Source organism: Physella acuta, unplaced genomic scaffold (genome assembly GCF_028476545.2).
Source record: "Physella acuta isolate Inbredline_101_S28 unplaced genomic scaffold, ASM2847654v3 ptg000118l, whole genome shotgun sequence".
NCBI classification, from domain to species: domain Eukaryota; kingdom Metazoa; phylum Mollusca; class Gastropoda; family Physidae; genus Physella; species Physella acuta.
Window position 1 is genome coordinate 10,547 of NW_026731638.1, and position 24,409 is coordinate 34,955.

Sequence of the window (24,409 nt, forward strand, 5' to 3'; positions counted from 1 at the left end):
AAACCCTAAAAATCGGGAGCCCCGACTGCACCCCCCCCCCCGCTACTGCTCACAGACACACACTCATACTCACACTCATACAAACACACTTTCATACTTACACACACACACTCATACACACACGCACTTAAAAGTGTGCTTTCACTTAGACTAGTAAATGTTCATGATGAGATAAGTTTATTTTACAATTTGAGGTATAGTATAGAATAACCAGAATTACAATTTTCATCACTTTTATGTAATTTTATTGAGCGCCTGGATTCTTACATCATAAATTATTAACAGAGTGGTAAAGTCGAAGACAACTTTTTATCGGTATTTTTTGTGGAAAGGGGGGGGGGGAGGGACTGGGTTGGTATGTCTTATATTGGTGATTGATCTTTAAAAAGTGATATAATGTATATGTGGTTCGGGGTTGGGTAAATGATTACATATTTTCTTGAATAATTTGTCAATAAATTTCATTCTTTGCTGCAATGTTAGTTGACATTTGTTTAACTGTAATGAATCCTAGCATGAGAATAAAATGTTAATAAATATTGGTCTCTCTGCCGCTTGGTCTGGCGGTTCTTTTGGTCCGTCATATTTTATATAGAATGTTATGCAGACACGAGCCAAGCAGTGTTACTCACAAAGAAATCAACCGAGTAATTAAAACCCTATCACTCCGTAGCCTACATCGAGCATTGGCCAGGAAATCACAGCCAATCCGCGCATTGGCTTGAAATACGCTGTCACTTTTAAGCTTTTCGAACATTGGCCAAGACATCTTTGGCCGGCAAAATCGCACACTGGCCGGAATGTCAAAGCAGTGTCTGAAGAATTTTAAAATGGACAACGTAATTTCGTACATTGGCTGGCCAATGCATGATGAGTGTGCGTGTGTTTTGTGAGTGTGTCTGTGTGTTATACACACATGCACGTAACACACACCATATTCATCTTCTGTGTTACACGCATACGCACGCTCGCACACACACACACAAACCTATATAAGCATAAGCAACCCTATTTCCTGACCTCTTATATGAGCAACGCCCTCCCTTTGTCATGTTTACATACAAACCAATGAGGTAAAAAATCATCATCTGTTGTTTTTTTCAGGAAAGTAAAGGTATAGGCCTATTTAAATTGCTACTTTGAAAAATGAAACTCTTATCCATTAAAAATGAAAATGTTTAATACAGATATAACAACACAGAGAAGAAATGATTTTAGAGGTTTTCTAATTATTTGTTACTTTGTTAACCTTGATAGATCAAGACATCTTGACGGCTTGACGCCCACACTACTATCCCCTGCAGTAATGTAACTGATGCGCCCGAGACGGCACTGGTACCTTGGCGATCACCGAGGTGTGTTGTACCGCACAATTGCTGAGGGTGATCAACAGACACTCGGGCATTGTTTCTTCCAGGGGGGGGGGGTTGGCACTTGAAGTTTTCCGAAGAGATGCCTGGAAGAAACTCTGCTGCAATTGAGGTTTTCATACAGCACACCTTGAGGCGTCTCGGTCGCGTTACAACAATAATGATCCAGTGCCGAGTGCCAACATTGTTTAAATTTACATAACCTAGTTCAAAAAGATGTACGATTAATATAACACTCATAAAATGTTGAATTAGTTTTGCTTATAGGTCTACTAGTTTGTACATTTATCATTTTCCTCCCTAAAGGCCTTTTATTTCGCGCGTGGCGAGGCGCGACTTCGATTCTATAATGCTATTAATTATATTTTCGAATATTAAAAGTAGGCTATACCACAAATCTAGCTGCTTTTTTAAAATATAATTTAGCATATTTCTTCACGACAAATGTTTTTAAAATATTTGAACTGTTAAAATACGTACCATTTCATTTTGGCCATGCTACACAAGAAAATACGTCAGGTAAGCCTGATATCCACAGCATATTTTATTTTTAGTGTATTGCGCTACACTTCACTGGGTTTTTCTCTTTCTGGGAATTTGTTATATTTTAAGTGGTAACCAATCGGATATTTCCTATCTTTACAAATAACAGAATAATAATTTTTTTTAAATACTGAAAAAAATAATGTATGATTCATTGTCACGTTTATAAAATTACGGCTGTACAGTAGGCTTAATAATAGGTGTTTACTAGGCCTATCTCATAGTTGTATTGTAGTAGTAAAACACCAAAATTGAAACTGAAACTAATCGAGCACATCTTGTTTCAATTTTGGTTTTTAGGTCTTAAAATAATTATGAAAAAAGTATACACAGGGTAGGCCTATACTGTAGTATAGTTCTACGCTTCTTTTACTTTTCTTCTTTGGGGTCGTCCATAAATGACGTCACACTCGTAGGAGGGAGTGGGTCTGTAATTTGTGATGAGGAGCAGAGTTTCTTCCAGGCATCTCTTCGGGGGGGCGAAGCCACCCCGAAAAATTTTTACCGCCCCCCCGAACGGAATGAAATTTATATAATTTATATAGAAAATATATACTTTTAACAGTGTCCGCCCCCCCCCCCCCGAAGAAAGTTTACCGCCCCCCCGAAAATTTCAAGTGCCCCCCCGGAGAAAAAAGTCTGGAAGAAACACTGATGAGGAGGGGGGGGGGAAATCAAGATGGCGTGACGACCTGTGACGTCACACAGTTCAATTATAAAAAAGCAATGTTATAAAACGAATTTTAGCCGTTATTTCTCGTTTTAGCAAAATGTTTAAATACATTGTAATATAAATTGATTAAAATACTCTATAGGCCTATTGACAGAGTTGGAAAAATATCGATGTTGTTTTTAGGAAAATTCAACTGCAAATTTGAGGGGGGCGGGGTTGTAGGCTGAGGTGTGACGTCATTTTAGTCAACAACATGAGAGTTGAAAATAAAATATAGATCTGACAACTGCAACTAGCAGGGAATGTAATGATCAAAGCACGTAGGCCTTCGTTCCAGTCTTATACGACGAATAGACCTGCGTAACCAAATATTGGCCAGGCACACTACTTATCAAATAAGCCTACATAAAAATTCATCTCTGCATACTCGAACACGTCTTGCAAGTAACAGCAGCGCAACGACACGTTTTCTTTCCACCGCAACCAACTCCCTGTAACATAATATGAAACGCATCAGTGTTTGGGTTATCAGGGTCTTGCCTTAGAATTCCTACTACTATTCCATACAAATTGACTACATTACCAGTACGTCTTACTCGCTATTAAGTTTTCAAATCATGCTGAGCCTGAAAATAAATTAACTTTTTTTCTTTTTCTCGGTTACTGTTCATTATGAACCTACTGACAAAATATGTGGAGGAAAATCTAAACTACATCGTCAACTAAATCTACTTTCTATTTAATACATGGGACTATAGACTTTGTAGAATACACAAGAGACCTGATAAAACATGCATTGAATAAGAAATAGGAACTTGACAATAACAGTTAATAACGCTTCCATTTATTTCTTTAAACGGTTAGGAATTAGATGTAATATAGATAATTAGCTTAATTAAATTTGTTAAAACTTAATCTAGCTAGGTGAAATATAAAATTTATAAAACAAGTTGTATTGGTCTAAATCAGTTTATTTTCTCACAGCACTTTTGAAACAGTAATGAAACATGTGATTCATCAAATAATTCCACAATACATTTAGTAAAAGACAAAAAAAAACATACATTCACAGTTTCTTTAATAACAACTACCAAATTCAATGTAATCAATATTATTTAAGTTTCAGGAGAGAAATTTTTTATGATCCAAATAAGTTTTTTTTCTTTTTACTGTAAATAAAATTTCCAGAAAGGATAATAAATAACAATAAAATCAAACATCAGAGTTCAAATAGAAGATCTCTATTCCTGATGGAAAATGAAAGAAATTTTTAACCTAATGTCTATCTACAGAAAATAAATAACAAAACACTGATTAACATAAGCCCAAGAAATATATGTTATTGTAGAGTATGTTATTGCATTTAAGTTTCAACAAAACACTGATAAACATAAGCCCAAGATACATATGTTATTGTAGAGTATGTTATTGCATTTAAGTTTCAATACAAACCAGTATAGCCACCATTAAACAACAAGGAGTATAATACTTTCTGATCAAAAATATATTGCAAATTTTCTGTTTCAAACATAAATAAATGAAACACACAATTTAAAGCAAGTAAAATTAATGTTTATGGTTTTACAAAATGATTGGGAATACTAAGAAATTAATTGTAGTGGTAATTACAATTTAATTTACATTTATCATCCCTAAAATTTAACATTACTGCTTCATTCAGTGCCAGGTCATTGTAAATGTTTGAGCACATAGTTTAACACTTCAAATGGTGTTGTTGCACAGTAACTAACAACAATAATACTGCCTTTGTCATCTTTTTTTTTTAAAAAGCATTATATACATTGTTTTAATATTTGTAAGATACTAAAAGTAAAACAAGCTCACATACTCTTTTTTTAAAATTAAAAATAACAAGTACATTTAAAAATACATACAATTAACAGGCAGTATTATTGTTATTTCAGCAAAAATCAATAACAAGTATTAATCATTAAAAACTTAATTGTTTTATTTAAAGTAACATACCAAACACCATAGCCATTTTAATGTAATTATCAAATTAAAAAATTTAAAAGTTGAAAGTATTTAGAACCATCTAGGAAAATGTGATCATGTACTCAGGATAAGCTTGAGCATCATGAAAAATGATGTACATCACACCATTACCATCAGTGCCTGAATCGTAAGTGTAGATTTTTCCAGGTTTGTTTGGGGGATGTCGATCCCCCCGCTTGGTCACAGCTGATTCTCCTACAAGAACCCTGGCCTGGTACATTTTCTTAATACCATTACTGTCCGCGCCTGCATAATTCACTGAGTAGGTTGGGTCTGTAGCAAAATATACACCTTCACCGTAGACAGTTGCTGAAATAGAGTGAAAAATTTAGCTACATTTTTATAGTTTAGAGTTTAGTATAGTACTGGTAAATTATTAATCACAACAGCTGATTTAAAAAAAAAAAAAATATATATATATATATATATATATAGGCCTATATTATTACTACATTTGGTCATCATGAATAGAATTTTAGAAATATTTCATAAAAATATAAACAAAAAAGGGGGAGTGCAGAAGTTCCCAACATGCATGTAATACATAATTACCATTAGCTCCACTGTAGTTCCGACTGAAACCAGTTAGGTTTATTTGATCAACATTATTGTAATTGGTTCCATGATAAAGTCTTTTTTCATTTTCGTGTCCTTCTGGATTTCTGCCAGCAATTTCTCGTCTTTTTGCAGCATATTGTTGGTACAGTGTTTTATTTTGGACACGGTCAATCTGCGAAAATTATAGTTAGCCACAATATGGTTTGTGTTTGTTCATATAAAGTTTTGTTGATGTTTTGATTAATGTATATCATTTCCACTAAATCATTCATAAACTCTAATTGTATAATGTTTAAAAAAAAATAAAACAACTAACCTGAATAATTTTTTTACTTGTCTTTTTGAAACCATCCTCTACTTTTTTATATTCAGGACTTCCAGGTTTTAGAGGCACCAGTTTTAGATTTTCTGAGTCTTCCATTTCAGACCATCGTTTTGGAAGAGGTTCCTCTATCATAAAAAAAGTTCAAAATATTTGACCAAACATATTTTAAAATTATTGTTATGGATAATATAAATGATTTCTTCTTCTTAAGTAAGCCCTATGTGTCAACTTGTTATGCTCCATTTAGGCCCTTTGTCTACCCATCTCTGGAGGGTACCTGACTCACATTACAAGACATTACGAGAGTAAAGGAGACTGGGCATAGTGCTGACCATCTTATCCCTTAATATGCAAAGGTCAAAGAAACAAGTGAATTATATTTCCCCTGCCCCATGAACCTTCAGTTTTGAAAAGATACTTTAATTTTTACATGACATGTAGGCAAAATAAATAAAACATTTGATACAAAATTGATTGGCTAACATATTTATTTGTAGAATTTCAAAACTATTATTTAAAATTAATACCTTAGATTAATATATTTATTAATCTAGTGCATATACAACACATGTCTTAGTTTTGATTTTTGTGTGTGCATGATTTTCAAATTCTAAAGCATATTAGTCTATGGGCAGTGTGATAATTTTTTTTTTAACTTTGTATTATGCATATTGTTATATATTCAGCAATTGTTTTCTTTGGCCTCCTTCAGAATGTATGTATATAATTTAGAATGATAAAACATGTATAATATCAATAGGGTAGACTGTTATGAATTGAAATATAAATGATACCTTTTGTTTGATCTTGGCGTCTGATTTTAAGTTGCTTGTTCTGAGGGTTACCATGAGCATCAACAAGACATTCAGTCATATTTTGAAAATCAATTCTGTACGACCGACCTTTGGAGTCTTTAACATCAAGTGTGGGCTTCTTTTTTTTATATCCACTTTCTATTTCAGCATTTAAACTGTAAATATAATACTAATTTCTTAAACATCAGGTAAAATGTACATTATACATGCAATTGATTTTTTTAAAGTAATTTATTAGTTATATAAGAAATATAATTCTGTATACAAACATGGGCTCAAAATTTCTCCATTTATGACTGTCTTTGAACTGCCACTGAATGGCTACAGCCACAGCTTGATGAATGGTTGTATAGTGATGTTTGACAGCAGCCATTAATGCATCGTTGATCTTATCTTTTACTATTGACACATTTTCTTGTAACCCTTGTAAAAGTACTGAACATTCGCTGGTATCAATGTTTACTTTTACATAATGCTTTAGCCCAAAAGCTTCTAATTCTTTCACCTACAAATTGAAAAGTGGTTGTGAATATTGTATAATAATATTAGTGGTATTAATAATATTACTAAGCAACAGACTAAAAAAAAAGACATGGAGTTTCCCAAGAGAACAAATTAACAAATTTAAAGCTAATATAGGAATGTTTGTTAAAGAAGTGTGAATTTCATTTAAAGCTTCAACAGGACATGACCCCTTTCCTCCTTTCAAATTAATAAAATCTTTTTGTTTTCAAAAGTAGCCAATAGCTGTTTATTTTGTTTTAGATTAGCATTAAGAAACATGTTACTCCTGTCTATTAGCTACCCCACTCAAAACAATGGATTGTGGGAGTTATTTTAAAATTTAATACCTGTGAGCTGTCCAATTTCTTTAGATCTTCCTTTTTAACTGTGTCACTGATAAATTTCCTACTGCATTCACTGTTCAGTTTTTTAATAATTTCCTTAACATCTTTTGAACTTTCATAAAATATTGTTGATTCAGCATATTCTGACACTCCAGCTGAGGAACTAGCTTGATTTCTTGGTGCATAAGCTCCTACATAGTTAATGGAATACAAAAATATTGTTAATTTTGTATAAATCTGAAAAATAAAAATAAATCTGAAAATTATAGAAAATTCCCACAATCATTCCGCACTACCAAGAATAAAAAGTAAAGTGTACAATAAACTATGGTACAAATTACCTTTGTGAGTTGCCTGGTTTTGAGGTAAAAATGTATCCAGCAGTTCCTTATTAAAAATAACCAACCGCAAGTCTGTTAATGTACGTTTGCCATGAGTACCAAACTGCTCAATTGCACGGAAAAGTAGTTTTTTTATTTGGTGAACATCTGCTCTTCTCCCCGCTTAAAAAAACAATATTATAAAAATTGATAATTCTTGATAAACTTTATTTAGAAAGTTTTCCCTAGAGACAAATGTAAAGACTTTACATTCACTCTAATGCCAATAATTGTTGTCTACTCTTGTAATGAAGCATCTCATGTACTTAGTATAAAACTTGAATGGGCATTCTTCTAACAATTGCAGGACTTTGCTTGTCCAGAACAGAGTGTGAAGTGACTAATCTGCATACTCTAATGTCTGGCTGCTACCATTTTATATCTTAGACAAAACAGTAAAGACTTGCAATTTATTAAGTCAGAATATACCATTTTTAATGATTTTTTAAACTAAAATGAGTTTAATTAATTAATTTTAAAAAATTGAAAGCCAATTTTTTATTTTTATTCTAATATACACGAAAATGCCAAATTCTCACTGTAACAAGTGATTTCACAAGGATTTTTAAATGAAGCGACCACAAAAATATTGGAAAGATCAACAGCAGTGCTGCCCTTGGTACAAAATACCATAACTATGCCACAAAATGCGGGTCTTCTTATGGCAAACCCCTCACTTTCATCAACTCAGTTTATGTGCAGTACCCAACTTCTCTTCTCCATCACTCAATCTGCTTTGTGAAATCTATTTTTAAAGTTAACCACCTGAAATTTTCTCTGGTTGTGTTTACATAATAAGTTGTTTTAGCAGCTTATATTATGAGGTAGATTTTTACAAAGATGTGCAAGAAATTGGTGATCAAAGGATTAAAACAAAGCAACTTACAGCAGCCAAGGGCAGGAAAAGCTAAAGATTTAACTCCCTGTCTCTCAGCTTCTTCCAACACCAGCTTCAGGCCACTGTCCCAGTGTTGTCCAAACTTTTTCATGCTCAGATGGAAAATTTTATCACATGGTAAACTCCCTGATGATGTCACAGCTAAACCACTTTCTCGGATATCACTGACTACAGGGGAAAAATAATAGAATTTAAAAAAACACATTTCATTGTTGGATTTGTGATATTTAACACTAGAACCAAAGCAAGTGGACTTTATAGACCTACCTTTGCTTTCACATTCCTTTTGGAATTCATCCCCACACTTTTGAAGAATTGATTTACACACAGCTCCTGTCAGAGTTTCAAAAAAAAAATTATGTAAAAATTAAAAAAAAATGTTTCACACGCAAAGTTAAAAAAATTCTTGTTAAAATAGTTTAGATAGCATTGACTTTGTTTTTACAAATGAGTTTAAGGTTCTGTTACCTGAAGCTTGTAGATCCATAGCATTATTGATACCATTAACAATAGCATCACATTTTTCTTCTGTGATGTCACCACTTTTAATTTTTAATGTCACTGAACCAAAAGTTTGATTGTAGCCTGATCCTAACATTAAAAAAATAGTTTAAAACAAGGATATTGATTATTAGATAACAAGTAACAGTAATATTATATTATCATGTAAGTTATTTAAGTGATTAAGTCAGTGTCATTTCAATATTTCAACAAAAAAATGCATTTAATTTAAGTAAACATTTTTTTTTCATGGAGGAATTTCGTTATTTTATAGGCCTATATCAAATTAGCATATGAACACATAACATTTCTGTCTTGCTTGTTTTTTTTTTACATTAATCTATAAAGTCCTGTATTAAAGTTAATCTAAATAGGCTAAGACAAACAAAAACTAAAAAATGCCATGTTCAACCCTTTTTTGTCAAAAGTTATAATCAACTATAGGCTCAATAATTTATTCACAAAATGAATTAAGTATGATATGTTAAAATATATAATAACAACCAACTTGGTCTTATGTGCTTAAAAAACAATGAAAATACCCTCCTAACAAAATGATTTAAAAATTAAACTTTCTAAACTAGAAGCACTCCTGAAACAACTGCTAGCAATTCTTAATGGCACTTAAGTCTCAATGCAAAAGTGAAATGCTTTACATTTAGACCATTTGTAAAGTGAATTCAGCTGAAAAAAATGAGCACATTAGGGAAATAAAAGGATTGTCATTAGGTGAATATGTTTATGAACATGTATATATCTATAATATTGATAACAGAATTTAGATATACACTTTTTAACTGTCTATAATTTTGCTAACACATGTTAGTGAACACATACTTAAAACCCAAGTTTGTCATTTATATATTACACAAGTATATCTTCACTGAGACATATTTTAAGGTTAGTTGTAAAAGAATATTTAGAATTTACTAATGTTCAATTTTCAACTAAAAAACCATCTTCAATAAAAAATCTGCTAGTTTGGTAGGCTTATAATAATAAGCTTTTAAATATGTTGAGATTTTCAAAAATAAAAAAAAATGCATTCGCTTGAGGGAAAGCACTAGTTGCTAAATTTTTAAAGAGATTTAATGAGTTCTTATTGCATTTACTAAAGAAACCAAGTTTTTTGTTATATTTTTTTATATTTTCAGTGCATTTTAAAACTTTTTTTTACACCAAATACAATTACAAATATTACAAAATTTGGCTTCCATTCTATTAAAGACAATTATCTGCACTTTCTTAACATCCATACTTAACTTTCGGGTGTGAAAACAGTTCACAATTCACCTGGCTCATTGAGTGATTGCTTACTCATGTATCTCCCCTCTTTTTATTGCTTTGAGTGGTCTTAAATTAATTTTAATGGCTAACTTAGTGTCTGATTAGATTAAAAAATTAGACAAACTTGCGAAATCTTTATAGACAAATATTTTGGAAGGTTTGAAAAAAAAACTGGTTAAAATTAAGTTACAAGATTTGCCATAAACAAAAATGAATGATATATAGAAGGCCAGACATTGTAAACTAAATAAAAGCAACAGAAATGGTAAAACTGGCTTACCCAAAACATTTTTTAATGAATCATATGCACTTTTGGCACACCCTTTAACACTACTCCATATACCTAATTTTTTTTTTTTTAAATCAATCAAAAAGAAATATATTTAGATCAAATGTCTTTTATTTTTAGAATTACAATGAGACTGAATAATTCATTTAATGTAAAAGGTTCATAGTAACTATAGACTGAAATAAAAAAAATATATAGAGGAATAATAAAAATTACAAAAAGCACTACAAAATATTAACTAAATAATCCTCTAAGAATACAAATGAAAGGAAGAAAAAAATGTGTATCTGTTAAATATTCTATGAATCTTATTCATATCAACCAAAATTTAATTGAAAATAAAAATTATAGAGCAACAAAAAGAAACAAAGTGGTTTCCGTTACATATTTATCTACAGTAAAAATGTAGGTCTAATAACAACAAAAGGTTACTATTTACCTGATTCAGCTTCATCATTTTTGGAAGAGGAAAATACATCCTTGAAAACCTATTGCAATATTAAAAAAGTTTTTAGACTTTTATTTAGTTCTAACAAATGTAAAAGGATTGAAGAATATCCACTAAACTTTCAAAGATGACTGGGGAATTTAGTTTTATAAAAAAGTTTTATACTAATAAAAACAATTCTACAAAAGTTATCAACCAAAAAAGTAAATATATTTGAAATTTCAAATTTGTATAACATACTAGACTTTATTTAATTCTGTATTGAAAGAAAACTTCTTACCTGTTCAGATTCTGAGTCTTTGAAATAAATAATGATGTCAATTTTTCTCAAGGATTTTATTTTATCTTTAGCAAATAGCCCAATCGCTTTTGCTATTCCTTTTGCACTTTCTCCTGTAAAGATAATTTTGAGGAAAAGTAAATCAAATCCTTTTTTTGTAGAAATTTAATTGCAGAATTTTCCTAACATCAACTTAATATGAATTTTATACATTTTTTTTGAGCTGAGAGAAAAGATACACAATTATTATTAATGACAGTGAAATAGTATTTTTTTTTACTATTTGCCTTTTTAAATTGTGAAAAACAAATAAATAAAATATCTATAGTTATCGAAATATATTTATAGTCTGTTTTGATAAAGAAACTAGAAATAAACAGAATGATACTAACTTGCAGGGTATTTTAACCCCCCTGTCCCAAGGGTAGGGAATGCTATAGAAGTCATATTTTTTTTCTCAGCTGTCTCCAGAATTGTTTTCACTACCTCAGTCAACTACAGGAAATTATAAGAAAAATTCGGTACATTTAGCAGGCTATATTAATAATTTATATGAAGGTCATCATCGAAAGCATTGAGCACTAACCTGTTTATTGTTGCCTTTGTAGCTTTGAAGGTATGCGTACATAATGTGTTTGCACTTAAGATTCCCTCCACTAGATTCAGCAAATTCTCCAGGCTTTATTCCTGAGGGATAGCTGTAACCAATCAAAACATTGCAAATTTGAGCTAAGAATAAAATAAATTGTTAAATATTTGGCTACTTTATTACTGTATCCTCATTATTTATGAGTAATAGAAGTTGAGAAATAGAAAAAAAAAGAATGAACAGGAAATGATTTACTTGTTACGGAGTTCTTGTTGGATGTCGCTCCCACCATAGCGAAGGACATCTTTTGATATCATTCCATTATTTAAGTCCAGATTACCTCCAATGGTTGTTACAATAGCATCAGTCTAAGAAGGTTAACAAATAAATTACAATGAGATGTTTTAATGTTAATGTAAAAATATTATATTGTATATATATATATATATATATATATATATATATATATATATATATATATATATATATATATATATATATATATATATATATATATACATATATATATATATATATATATATATATACCGTAACATATATATATATATATATTTAATTTTATAATTATAAAGCATTATTTTGACAATACATAAGACAAGTTTCTGATTTCTTTGGTATCAACTAGATATGGTTCTTAACCTTTATGGTGGTATTAAACCCCACCAGCTTCATATGCACATTCACAGAACCCTTCTTAAAAACAAATATGATTGTTTTTTAAATTCAAAACATAGGTATATATCTTACTGGTGCACTAAATGAACATAATAAGTGTGACTTCTGCTGCTGCCTTTCAGACACCAGTTCAGAAATGTTCTACTTCACCTTAAATTCAGTGAACATTGTGTTCTTGTATTTTCTATGTCAAGTAGCTTAAGGAAATGTTTTCTTAGTTTTGCCAGTTCTAGGCTAAAATTTCTCAAATCGGCATTGTAAATCATGCAGTAAGGATGCTGAGTCCCTTCAAGTTTTGTTACACATGTGAATCCATACTGTACTAATTCGTCTGACCACTTTCTTTTTTTGCTCGACATAAAAGGATTAAAATATCCAGGTTTAGAACCACTGAATTAGAAATGCTTATTAATATTTAATTGCTTCTATGTTTATAACAATTTCCACAACTTCTATTTAAACAGAACCATGAGAAAACCTATATTGATAACTACATCGTACCCTAGATTTTGTGATGACACCTTTATGAATCTGGATCTCTATATTCCCAAACCTTGAGCTTTGTTTCTCATGACTCTGTTGGTCTGTGTGTTGATTTCTGTCTGGGTGATGGGACTTAGAGTTTTTGTCTTTGGAATGCTGTGAGCTAATGTCTTTGGCTGAAAGTAAATTTCAGTTATACAAATGAGGCAAGGAATTGAGGAAGAAGAATAACAGCATCATTTTAAATTAATTATAATTAAATATAATTTTAAATAAATTAATCAATTTTAAATAAATAAAGTAAATTAACAGTTTCTACTTTCTTGTATATATGAAGTATAGAGAAAGTCTTGTAATCGTGCAAAAAAAAAAAATCAAGATTTTTACAAATCTCGACGTTTTACACCTCACTGATATGGAAAAACATAATTTTGCAATCTTGTCTGTGTGTGTGTGTGTGTCTGTCTGTGTGTAAACATGATAACTTGAGTACCGTTACAGCTAGGTTGATGAAATTTCATATATAAGTATTTTATCAAAATCGTAGATCCGTATCAACTTTTGAGTGATTTCCGATAACCGGAAGTGGTACTTTTTCTCCTTTGAATTTTTCAAAAGCCTAAAACTTGAGTACTATTTCAGTTCGATAAATGAAATTTCACATGTAAGTAAAAGATCTATATCTCTACCTTCGGTCAAATTTTGAGTAATTTCTGTTGACCGGAAGTACTAATTTACGCTATTTCTATGAGATTCTATTCTATTTTTAAAAGTTTAAGTAATTAAAAATCATGTCTATACTCCAAGTTATTCAAGAATATTCAAGAAAGTTTAGGGGAGATCACTCCCGGTTTATTTAACAGAATAATGGTCAGCCCTACGTTTAATAGATGCAATAAATGTATAATTGGAACAATCAAATAATTTTATAAAGGTAACATGGTAAAATTAAGCAAGCAAAAAAAAATTAATATAAAGTTATTATTAAACAGCATAGCTTACATTTACTGGCATCTTCATTAATGTCATTAACATTTATGGGATCTTCACCCAATTCTGGGCTGCATCTGTCTATCAGATCCTCAATAATTTCACCACTGGCGTCACAGATTATTATTTGCTGAAGGTGTGGACTATGCTGCACATGTTCTTTAATGGTTCGCAAAATGGAATTACAGATTTTCAGTTTTGGAAAGGATACATTTTCTGAAAAAAGAAAAGAAAAAAAAAGTTTTAATACATGATACATTTTCTGAAATTTTTTTTTTTAATGTTTTAATAACCAGCTTTAAAATAATTATGCACTACAAAGTAGAAAATAAATTATTTTCTTATAACATATAGTAATGCACCACTGTTTAAATAACTATAAAGAACAGTGTGGGTAGCTTCTTAGTATTCAATACATAATGTAGTGACACACACTTTTCTTGATTATTATTTAAATTACGATGCATTTTTATATATTAAAAGAATATAATTTATTTTCTACTTTGTTGTACATAATTATATGATTTAAAAGCTAGTTATCAAAACTTTAATACAAATTTACACAACAAATGAGCACAATGTGCGTATAATAGAGGGGTAAATAGTGCTTTATATAGGAAACTATAATTAATTCTTAAAAATTAATTTAAGCAACCAGTTAAAGTCAAATTCGATGTCACATTGCATTGTCATCAGATCTTGATCCATGTGCCAAGTTTGAAAGACATTGGTCTGTTAGAAGTGATCAAAATATTGCTCTCCCTTTTCAACCCATGATAAAAAAGACAAACACAAGCATGACAGACAGAGAAAGCAAGTTAAACAAAAGCTTGTAAAAATGTAAGAAATAGAAAACAATCTTACAGATTTTTCAAAAACGATAATCATATGTGTATTCTGACATGAAAATACCTTCTGTGCAGGTTTTTTAAATAAATACAAAAGCCACTAATTAAAGTTACCGTCTGTAATAGTGTATTCTAAATCAGTTTTACAGAGGTTAGTTTTTCATAGAAATCAGCCATGCCTGATTTACATTTAATCTATTGTAGGATATAAATGTTAAATGAGAAGGATTGAGCATATAAAAACTGAGATTCAACAAGTAATTTTAAAGAGCAGATCAATCCAAATATAAATGGCATTTTCAGAAATGAGTAGCACAACAAAAAATATCGTTTTAAAAAGTATGAAGGTATTTTATAATAGAAAAATAAACCGGGAGTGATCTCCCCTAAACTTTCTCAAATATTTTTATATAAAATTGCAGGGGATGGGAACTCGGGCTAAAGACATGATTTTTAATCCATTTTAATTTTAAATACTTAAAGTTTTAAAAATAGAATAAAATTTCGTAGACAAAAGAATTGCACACCAAGTGAACGCTAAATAAAAAAGTGCATAATAGTGCGAAATATTATTAGTACTTTAAAAATTTACATTAGTTTTTTGAGAAATCGGAAGTAGCGTAAATTACTACTTCCGTTCAACGGAAATTACTCAAAATTTGACAGAAGGTAGAGAATTAGATCTTTTACTTACATGTGAAATTTCGTTTATCTATCTGAAATAGTACTCAAGTTATAGGCTTTTGAAAATTTCAAAGTAGGAAAAGTACCACTTCCGGTTATCGGAAATCGCTCAAAAGTTGAAACGGATCTACGATTTTGATAAAATACTTATATATGAAATTTCATCAACCTAGCTGTAACGGTACTCAAGTTATCGTGTTTACACACACACAGACAGACAGACAGACAGACAGACACACAGACATACGGACAAGATTGCAAAATTATGTTTTTCCGTATCAGTGAGATGTAAAACGTCGAGATTTGTAAAAATCTCGATTTTTTTTTTTTGCACGATTACAATACTTTCTCTATACTTCGTATATACGAGAAAGTAAAAATGAGTCTATCTACAAATTCTAAAACCTAAGTAATAAATGTAAAGCTTAAAAAAAAGTGTATTTGGACCTGTTTTTATAAACATATTTACTTTATGACTATGTGATGAAAATTTTTATTTCTACAGAATAAAATAATGCAGAATTAAAAACTGAGCTATTAAATAAAAATTATTTTTAAAAAGTACAAAAGAAACAGCCAAACTTACTGCCAATGCCCAAAACTGGCATAACAACAGATTTAATTCCTTGTTCTGCAATTTGTTTCAAGCATTCTTTCAGTAAAGCTGCTACTTCATCAAAATCAAAGCCCGGTTTCGGCCAGACTATATGGAAAACTGTTTGCACATTTTTTAGGTTACCAGCAGATGTTTTAACTACATCAGATGAGCTACTCATTTTATTTTCTAGGTCACTTTTGATCTGCATTCCTCCTAAAAATTACAAAAAAAAAAAACAATTTAAATTATAATAACAAATTTTTTAGTGCTAAATTAAAAAATATTTTTTCTATTTCACCTAATTCTGATCATAAAACTAATAAAAGAGACATATTTCAAAACTACTAATTACCTTTACTGATAACAGTCTTCCCTAGTGCACCTAAACATTTGCCAGTGGAATCAACTCGACTGATAAGTGCATCAGCCTGGATTGAGAAAATATCCCCTTGCATAAACTCTATTTTGCAGTCATTAACAGGTAAATAGGCTATTTTTATGGCCAAGCTTATACTGTGTTGTTGAGATCTGTCTGAAGAATTATCATGAGTAGACTTTTTCTTAATCAAACACTTGTTCCCTTTTTCTATTTCTTTCAGAAATTGTTTTCCTTCTTCAGTACACAAAAATTCCCTGATGCCAAAATATTTTAGACGCGTGTTCTCTTGCTTGATACTTAAACTGTGGAATATTAAACAAAAAAAAAAAAACAATAGTTAAATAATGAATTGTACAACACTTGGAAATTAACTAATTTCTATTGATTTTGTAAGATCGTGAACCATTTTTAGTTCAAAATGGTAATGTAGAACAAGTGGGACCACAGACCTTCTAATGTAGAACAAGTGGGACCACAGTCCTATTAATGTAGAACAAGTGGGACCACAAATCTATACCATATAGTACAAGTGGGATGACAGACCTATAAAATGTAGTACAAGTGGGACCATAGGCCTGGTAATGTAGTAAAAAGGGACCATAGACCTACATTATGTAATAAACGTCCCCCCAAACACTAGCCAGAAAGTCTGAAGTTCAGATCTCGGTCAGGACTTGTGACTGTATAGCTCTGATGGATAGGCCTACTCACATTGTTGAAAGTAAAGACGGCTGGGCATAGTGTTGACCACACCATCAATTCATATGCCTAAGTCAAGAAACATGTGAACTCTACTTCATCTACCCTATAGATCCTTTGGTCTGAAAGGGGAACTTTTATGTTGTATAAGTGGGTCCATAAACCTTTATACAATTAGTGCAAACAATGCATTTTATGTGGACATAGTTTTTCTCTAAAATTTATTAAACTTTATAGTTTATAGATAAACTGCAGTATATCAAAACAAAAGATATTAGATTTAAAAAATTGTTAAAATTTGAACAAATCATAAAGCATATTTTGATATTTACAAAGACAAACAATGACCTTATTTGTGAAAGCAATTTTTCTCCTTTACTGACATCATCTTCAGCACCTTTCAAGACAAACTTTGTTGGTTCTTCTACCAGTGAAACACCTAATTCACCAATTTTGTTCTTTACATCATTCATCTTGTCTGACAAAAACCTCTTTATGAATTCCTGTTTTTCTTTAGAGCAAAGTATTTCAGCTTTGTGAACTTTATTTTCCCTGATAAATCTTTTGACAGCTTCAAGTTTGTTGTTGAATTGTTCTTGGACAGAAACAACAGTAATGCACTTCTTCTGTTTTGGAATAATGACCAGTGATGTTTCATCATTTAGTGTATCAAAGAATTCCTCAGCTTGTTTGGTTTGGATAAATATCAGAGTGTCTTCATCTATGTTTATTTCATTTTCAAGGATCTCCCCATTGATAAAATCAATGCACGCATATTGTTTGTTTACAGATTGAAAATAGTACAGGAAAACATTTTCTCTACCATCAATGAAACAGATGTGCCCTTTGTCCTTACATTTTTCATTGATGTAGTTTTGAACTTTGCTGCGTTTTAAGAACTCCACTTTTGACATGCTAATGTTGGTGTCATTCAGATTTTGCTTTTTTATATCCACACATTTTTGCAAGATTTCTACTTTTACTTTCTGTCGAAGACTTTTGTCACCACTTATAATTATTTGTTTTGTTTCTTTATCTGGAAACACCACAATGGGACTGTGTTTTTTATTTATTTCATCAAAGTAAGAAATTTGTTCCAGTAAATATATGTCCGCGTCCTTAGAGTCCAATTTATCTTCCATGTCACTGTTTCTCTTTCTTTGGATTTCACTTGTGTTTGAGAATTCTGTCAGTGTATCCGCTGTTGGCTCAAAAGTAGGATCAAAACATTTATTGTAAACCTCTTCAGTCAGACTAGGAAAGTAATGTTGTACTGTAAGAGTTTTATTCTCCAAGGAATGTCCTTGTTTGTCAACAATCTTGCAGGCAGCTAAAAATGATAGGTGAAACGGTTGTGAAAATTATGTGTGCACTTATTATCTATATATAACTATATAAAATTGAATGTATGCTTGTTTGTTTGTCTGTCTTGTATGCTTTATTACATCATTAATTGCCATGAAACTTTGGGAAGTTGTTGAGTAAAATGTTTAAATTTAAATATCCTCCAGGGCCCATAATGTTCCCCAAGGACCCTAATAATGTTTTGAATAAGGAAATAAAGTAAATAACTTTTTTATGAAATTGTATCACAGTTCATAGGGTGGAAGGGGGCAGGAGGGTATGGGGAAAAAGTGTGACATCATTTTAACTAGATTTGATGCATTCAACTTTTATTGTGATTTTCTTATAAATTACAGAATTGCATAGCTTTTAGTGCCTATACTGTAATGTCTATGGGATTATTATAATAAATTTCAAGTCTATAATTATTTGGACTGGGCACACATTTTGTAAAACAGCTGATTTTAAAAATCTATATCATAAATTTTAATTTATTTCTTATCACTGTCCTCTTTAGACCTAGTGATCCACTGGGCAAATGAAGTAGAGTTCATGTTTCTTGACCTCGGCTTATGAAGGGAAGGTGTGGTCAGCATTTTGCCCAGGAGCTTTTACTTTCCCTAACATGAATTAGGTACCCATCAGAGCTAACTGGACTCGAGGACATTCTACTGAACTTGAATCAGGATTCAAAATTGAGATTTTTGGGTTAGCAGCCCAGCGATCTACTGCTTAGGCCATGCCATCCCCTATACATTGGCATCTGTATATTAGATCCTCAATATTTTCACCTATGACATCACAGATTATTATTTGCTTGGGATGCAAACTAAACCGCTCATGCTCTTTATAAGTTTCCAAAATAAAATTTGAATAACATTTCCTTGTACTGATTTAATAAGTAGATTGATATAGACACACATACTTTACATTCCATCAGTTCTTTAAAAAACAACCTATATTTCTAAAATGTTTAATATAAAATTACAATCAATAAATATTGTAAAATATTACCTTCAAAAGATTTTAAAGTTATGATTGAAGAGTTTGGATTTTTTCTTTCCAAGTTTTCAATAATTCCAGAGCGTCCTCCACTACGACTGTTGTTAAAGTACCTTTTAAGTGAATCATCTGAAATCTTCTCATCAATTCCTTCAACTAAGATCATCCTGCTCTTCTGTACTGGAGCACAGATGAGGTACTGATCCATAAAGTCACCAGCACATTTCCATGTCATTGCTGGGATGTTTTCTGTTAAAAATAACAACAAAGCAATATATAATTAATAATAGCAGTTTTCATAATAATAAAAAAGTGAGCGTATAAATAATACATTAAGTAATGACACTAAAGTGAATGTCTACTTTTGGTAATTATTAAATAACACATCTAAGTCAAGCTCATTAATTTAATAAATCCATTATAGTTTATTAAAAATTTGTATGCAAAATCATGTAGCAAAGGACTTAAGAAAAAAAAAAGAATTTACTCATTCATCTATATATGCCAGATGTTGAAGACCTACAAAATTCTATTATGCAGCTAAATATAAAAAATTGTGCTGATAGCATCACTGGAGATACAAATTTCTGGACAATTTTATTTCAGAGTAGATTGATTGTATGAAGCAGTAGCAAAACTTTATGAGCTACAGCTGATGAAGTATTAGCACGGTTTACTTTATTTCACATATTATCTTTAAGTAAATTTGGCCTAAATAATGAAAGTAAAAAATTTATTGCTGAAGAAAAAGATAATATAAACTAAATGTTAAGTGATAAAAAAATAAACTCAGAAAATCACCTCGGGGACAGCTGTCTGCAGAAAATTTTATAATAATTGATCTTTCTTCACTATACTGGAATGTGTTAACCACTTTAAGGCCAGTTTGTTTCCTGATGCGATGCTTTAGTTCACCCATGTCTGTAATAGGCTGTCTGCTATGGACTGAAATAAGGTTGCTGTAGATGTCTAAATCCTCTAGTGTGGCAATTGTAATGCCACTAAAATTGCTACTTCCATCATGTTGAATTTTTGTGAATTCTTTAGCATCTGAAATTTTGAAATAAGATTTTATAATCAAATTTTTTAGAAGAAAATAGTTGCATAATTTTAAAATTGGTTTACATGTTTAAAAAAACAGCAAGACTTTTGAAAAAGTTCCTTTTTTCTAAAGTGATTAACTAGCCTACATAATGTTATTAATGGCTTATCATTTACTATAATGGCTTGATGGCAATAACCATTTGTTTTGGTTATGCATGATTTGTGCACACTTTTAAAATTTGTTAATTTACCTTTACTGTTCTTGAATGTAACAAATAAAACTTTTCTCAACCCATCCAGCATCATAAGTCTGTTATAGTAAGGCCCAGCACCAGTTTCTTCATCTTCTAACAAAAGTTCATAAAAATCTTTAGATTTAGTTACATCTATGATTGAAATTTTCACAGTTCTTCTGACCATTTTAGTCAGATCTCCAGTCTCAGAAAACAGCTGTTTCTCTAGATCAGCTTCACTTCCTGGGTTACTAGTATCAGATATATCTTTGGTTAGTTTCTTGTCTCTCTTTGACTTGTTCTTAGAACCTTCTGCAGAGACTGGACTTTCTGTATCTGTTTTTTTCTGTTTAACTGCAGAAGATGGTGGCTGCTGTTTGGTGCGATTTCTTTTTTTATCTTTATCCTGGTCAATATCAGATGTTGAAGTATCTCGTGCAGAAGATGAATCACAGCTTTTTTTAACCTTGTTTTGTGGTGTATTGCCTGTATGTATCTGGCCAGAGCCTTTATCTTTGTTTTTTGGTGATTTAGAGAGTTCTGGATCTGTGGTTTTTGCTGTTTTTGAACGGTGCTGTTTGTTTGTTTTTGTTTCATCAGTACTCTGAACACTCTCTCCATCTGACGAACTGAAATCACTTTCAACATTTCTTTCATCAAAGTTTTTATCTAAAGTTGGTTTATGTCCAGAAACTTTTGCTTTGCTTTTCTCTAGTTTGGGGTTACTAGGGCTTACAGTTGTAGCTAGTTTTGATAAAGGCGGATGTTTTGCCTTGGTAGTTTCACCTCCATCCTCATCAGACAAAGATGATTCACTGCTTGTTGCCAAATTGATTTTGTCAGAACTATTCTTTGGTTTATCTGATTTCTTTGATAGGTTCCCTACACTGGCGCTGGTTTTATTTCCTTGTTCTTCCTTGATTCTTGGTTTGGACAAGGTTGACGTCTGCTTCTTCTGTGCCTGATGCTCATTAGTTTTACCTTGACCTTGACCACTATCACCACCAGAATCTGTGTCAGATGAGTCACTGCTGGTCTCTGATTCATCATTCTCTTCTACAGTTGATTTTTGGTCATTTTTTGCTGTTTGCAAATCTTGAGTCCCGGCTGCAGCTGTTTTTCTATTTTCATAATAAGGTTCAACCTGAACAACAACTTCGTCAATCTTGACTGTGCTTCCTCGTTGTAGAATTATTTTTACAGCTGTTGATCAGAAAAAAATATTTTAAATGTATTAAAAATCTTTTAACATCTATATTTCCTTTGACTAACATTTTTTTTACTCTTGTGGTTTCTTACAATATTGACAATTGTGTTCAAATATAGATTGGCTAACTTACAAAAACTTTAGTTTTGAAATAAACAATACTATATCACTAAATAAAAAGATCATTTCTTTATAATATTTAAAATATTAATAACTATTGTATTTTGGTAAATAACTATAACATTTTTAAATTTAAAAAAAAATCTCTTACATAATGATTATGCCTGTAATTAATGTTAAGTGACAATAACAGTTTTTTAGAACTTACAAATTACCAAAACAAGTCTTTATTCTATCAATTCAGGGAATGAACACATAATAAAGCATTTTATTTGTGATCTATGTAAAACAAAAAAAAATAATTTGATGTTGTGTATTTTTTTTGTGCATAAAAAAAATATTACAATATATACCTTCACTGTCTTGAAATATAATTTTAGCAGAAGAGTTTGAACTATCCAACTGAACATCATCAACAGGCCCACCTCCCTGGCCGCGCTTGTTCTTAAATAAAATCTTGAGTTTATCTGTTGTTATATCTGGTGGTAGCCTAGTGACTTTAAGAACTTTTGTATCATCAGCCATCTTACATTTGTCATATAATTAATTCTGAAATAAAATTTGAATCATCAGTAAATAGAATGCAGGATTTAAGCATAATGTGGTCTGTGGTGTGGCATATTAGCCAGCAATTAATGAGGGTGTTGTAGTAGAGGTTATAAAACAAACATTCAAATGCACTACATCACTTTTTGCATTGCATGATTATGACATTACTTTTGGATGCATGTAGGGGTGAGCTGTGAGATAAAAATAATTATTTTAAAATAAAATTTCTTGAGAATGCTCTTATCAATTTGTAAAATAAAAAAGTTTAAAATCCCATGGCATGGCATGCAACACAATACAATAGTCACATAATTACATTTAAAAATAAGTAATACATAGATTCTAGTAATACATAGATATAGATCTAGAGATCTACTAGTAATAGTTGACAACACACAACTAAAAGTAAAACTAAAAGTAATACTTATAAGGGTCAGTGGCGTAACGAGGTCGGGTGTCACCCGGTGCAGCACTTAATGGTGTGTCCCCCCAGAGGCGTAGCGACTATTCCCGAGGACAAACTTTCAATTTTCAATTTGCACCCCCCCCTTGAACTTTCTATTTGCAACCCCCCCCTCTAATTTTTCTCTATAATGTCTATATATTTTACTATTTTTTGCCTTAGTGTCACCCCCCTAAATGGTGTCACCTGGTGGGGTCCGCACCCCCCGCCCCCTCTCTACGCCTCTGCTTAGGGTATTTATTAGATCTAGTAAATCTAGACGTCTAGGCCTAAATAAATATTGTAAATATTATAATTAATAATTATAGTTCTATATCTAGGCCTATTATAGGCCTTAGATCTACATCTAGATCTTGTCTAGATCTAGTCAATTCTAGTCTAACTAAAGTTACACTAAAGTACTAATAATACTTAAGTCTAACAAAATGAAAATACTAGATCTAGAATCTAGATCTAGAATCTAGATCTAGATCTAGATTCTAGATCTACTGGTCCACTACTACTGGATTCTAATTAAATGGTGTAGGCCCTAATTGATAATTCTAGACCTAGAATCTAGATCTAGAAAGAATCTAGGCCTACTAGTCTAGATTCTAGATCTAGATTCTAGACTCTAGAGATCTAGAATCGTATAGATTCTAGTTAGTAAGTATAGTATAGATAGTTACGTATATATAGTAGTAGTATAATAATAATCATAATGAAGTATAATTTAGTATAATATTTTAATGTGCATATTTAATTATTATTTAATGTGCATCTTTATTCTAAAGTTAATTAATACTAGACTACTAACTACTACAGTACTAGTACTAGACTTAGGACTAGATCTAGAATCTAAGTAAGTATTTTAAAAAAGAGTTTTAGAGTAGGCTAGCCTGCAGTGCAGATTCTTAGAATAGTGACTGTTGTGTATTGCAGAGTGTAGATCCAGGATTGTGGAAATGATAAGTCAAAGTGTCAAGTGAGATTATTTTATTTTTAGACTTTTCGGAAATGAAACAAAAATTTAGGCCTAATATTTTTAATTCATGATAAGTTCCAAATGAAGATCTGTGGTCGTCACTGCATTAGATTTATATCTAGACTCTAGATCTAGATCTAGCATCCACATCTAGCCTAGAATCTGGATTCTAGAATAACTTACCTTAAGTTACAGACAGTGTCTTACAGTCCCCCTACTAAACTAGCCTATGCAGTCCTGATCAATTTGCGGTTGTTCTCAGCTACCAAAATAGTTCAACAAAATC

At 31.2% G+C, this 24,409-nt stretch overlaps 1 protein-coding gene across 1 annotated transcript; it reads right to left on the reverse strand.

Moving 5' to 3' along the window:
• Positions 1 to 3,750: 3,750 nt before the first annotated feature.
• On the reverse strand, positions 3,751 to 24,384 carry LOC131934808 (protein mono-ADP-ribosyltransferase PARP14). Its single transcript, XM_059290935.1, has 26 exons — positions 24,307 to 24,384; positions 22,501 to 22,696; positions 20,839 to 22,023; positions 20,345 to 20,593; positions 19,556 to 19,792; positions 17,546 to 18,527; positions 16,472 to 16,800; positions 16,108 to 16,332; positions 14,002 to 14,205; positions 13,018 to 13,175; positions 12,076 to 12,188; positions 11,818 to 11,929; positions 11,624 to 11,726; positions 11,232 to 11,344; positions 10,943 to 10,991; positions 10,495 to 10,557; positions 8,895 to 9,017; positions 8,694 to 8,759; positions 8,415 to 8,594; positions 7,490 to 7,651; positions 7,152 to 7,339; positions 6,570 to 6,805; positions 6,280 to 6,455; positions 5,477 to 5,610; positions 5,155 to 5,332; positions 3,751 to 4,911 (listed from the first exon to the last, which is right to left on the reverse strand). The coding sequence occupies exons 2-26, from the start codon at positions 22,670 to 22,672 to the stop codon at positions 4,643 to 4,645; spliced, it is 6,006 nt and encodes a 2,001-aa protein (XP_059146918.1). The 5' UTR covers positions 22,673 to 22,696; positions 24,307 to 24,384; the 3' UTR covers positions 3,751 to 4,642.
• Between the last annotated feature and the right edge of the window lie 25 nt (positions 24,385 to 24,409).

Coding starts and splice junctions, on each gene's coding strand:
- LOC131934808 (XM_059290935.1), bottom strand. CDS start 22,672: ATGGCTGATGATACAAAAGTTCTTAAAGTCACTAGGCTACCACCAGAT. Junction 13,176..14,001: donor TAATGAAGATGCCAGTAAAT/GTAAGCTATGCT, acceptor ATTTACTTTCAG/CCAAAGACATTAGCTCACAG. Junction 11,345..11,623: donor GGGGTTAAAATACCCTGCAA/GTTAGTATCATT, acceptor TTATCTTTACAG/GAGAAAGTGCAAAAGGAATA.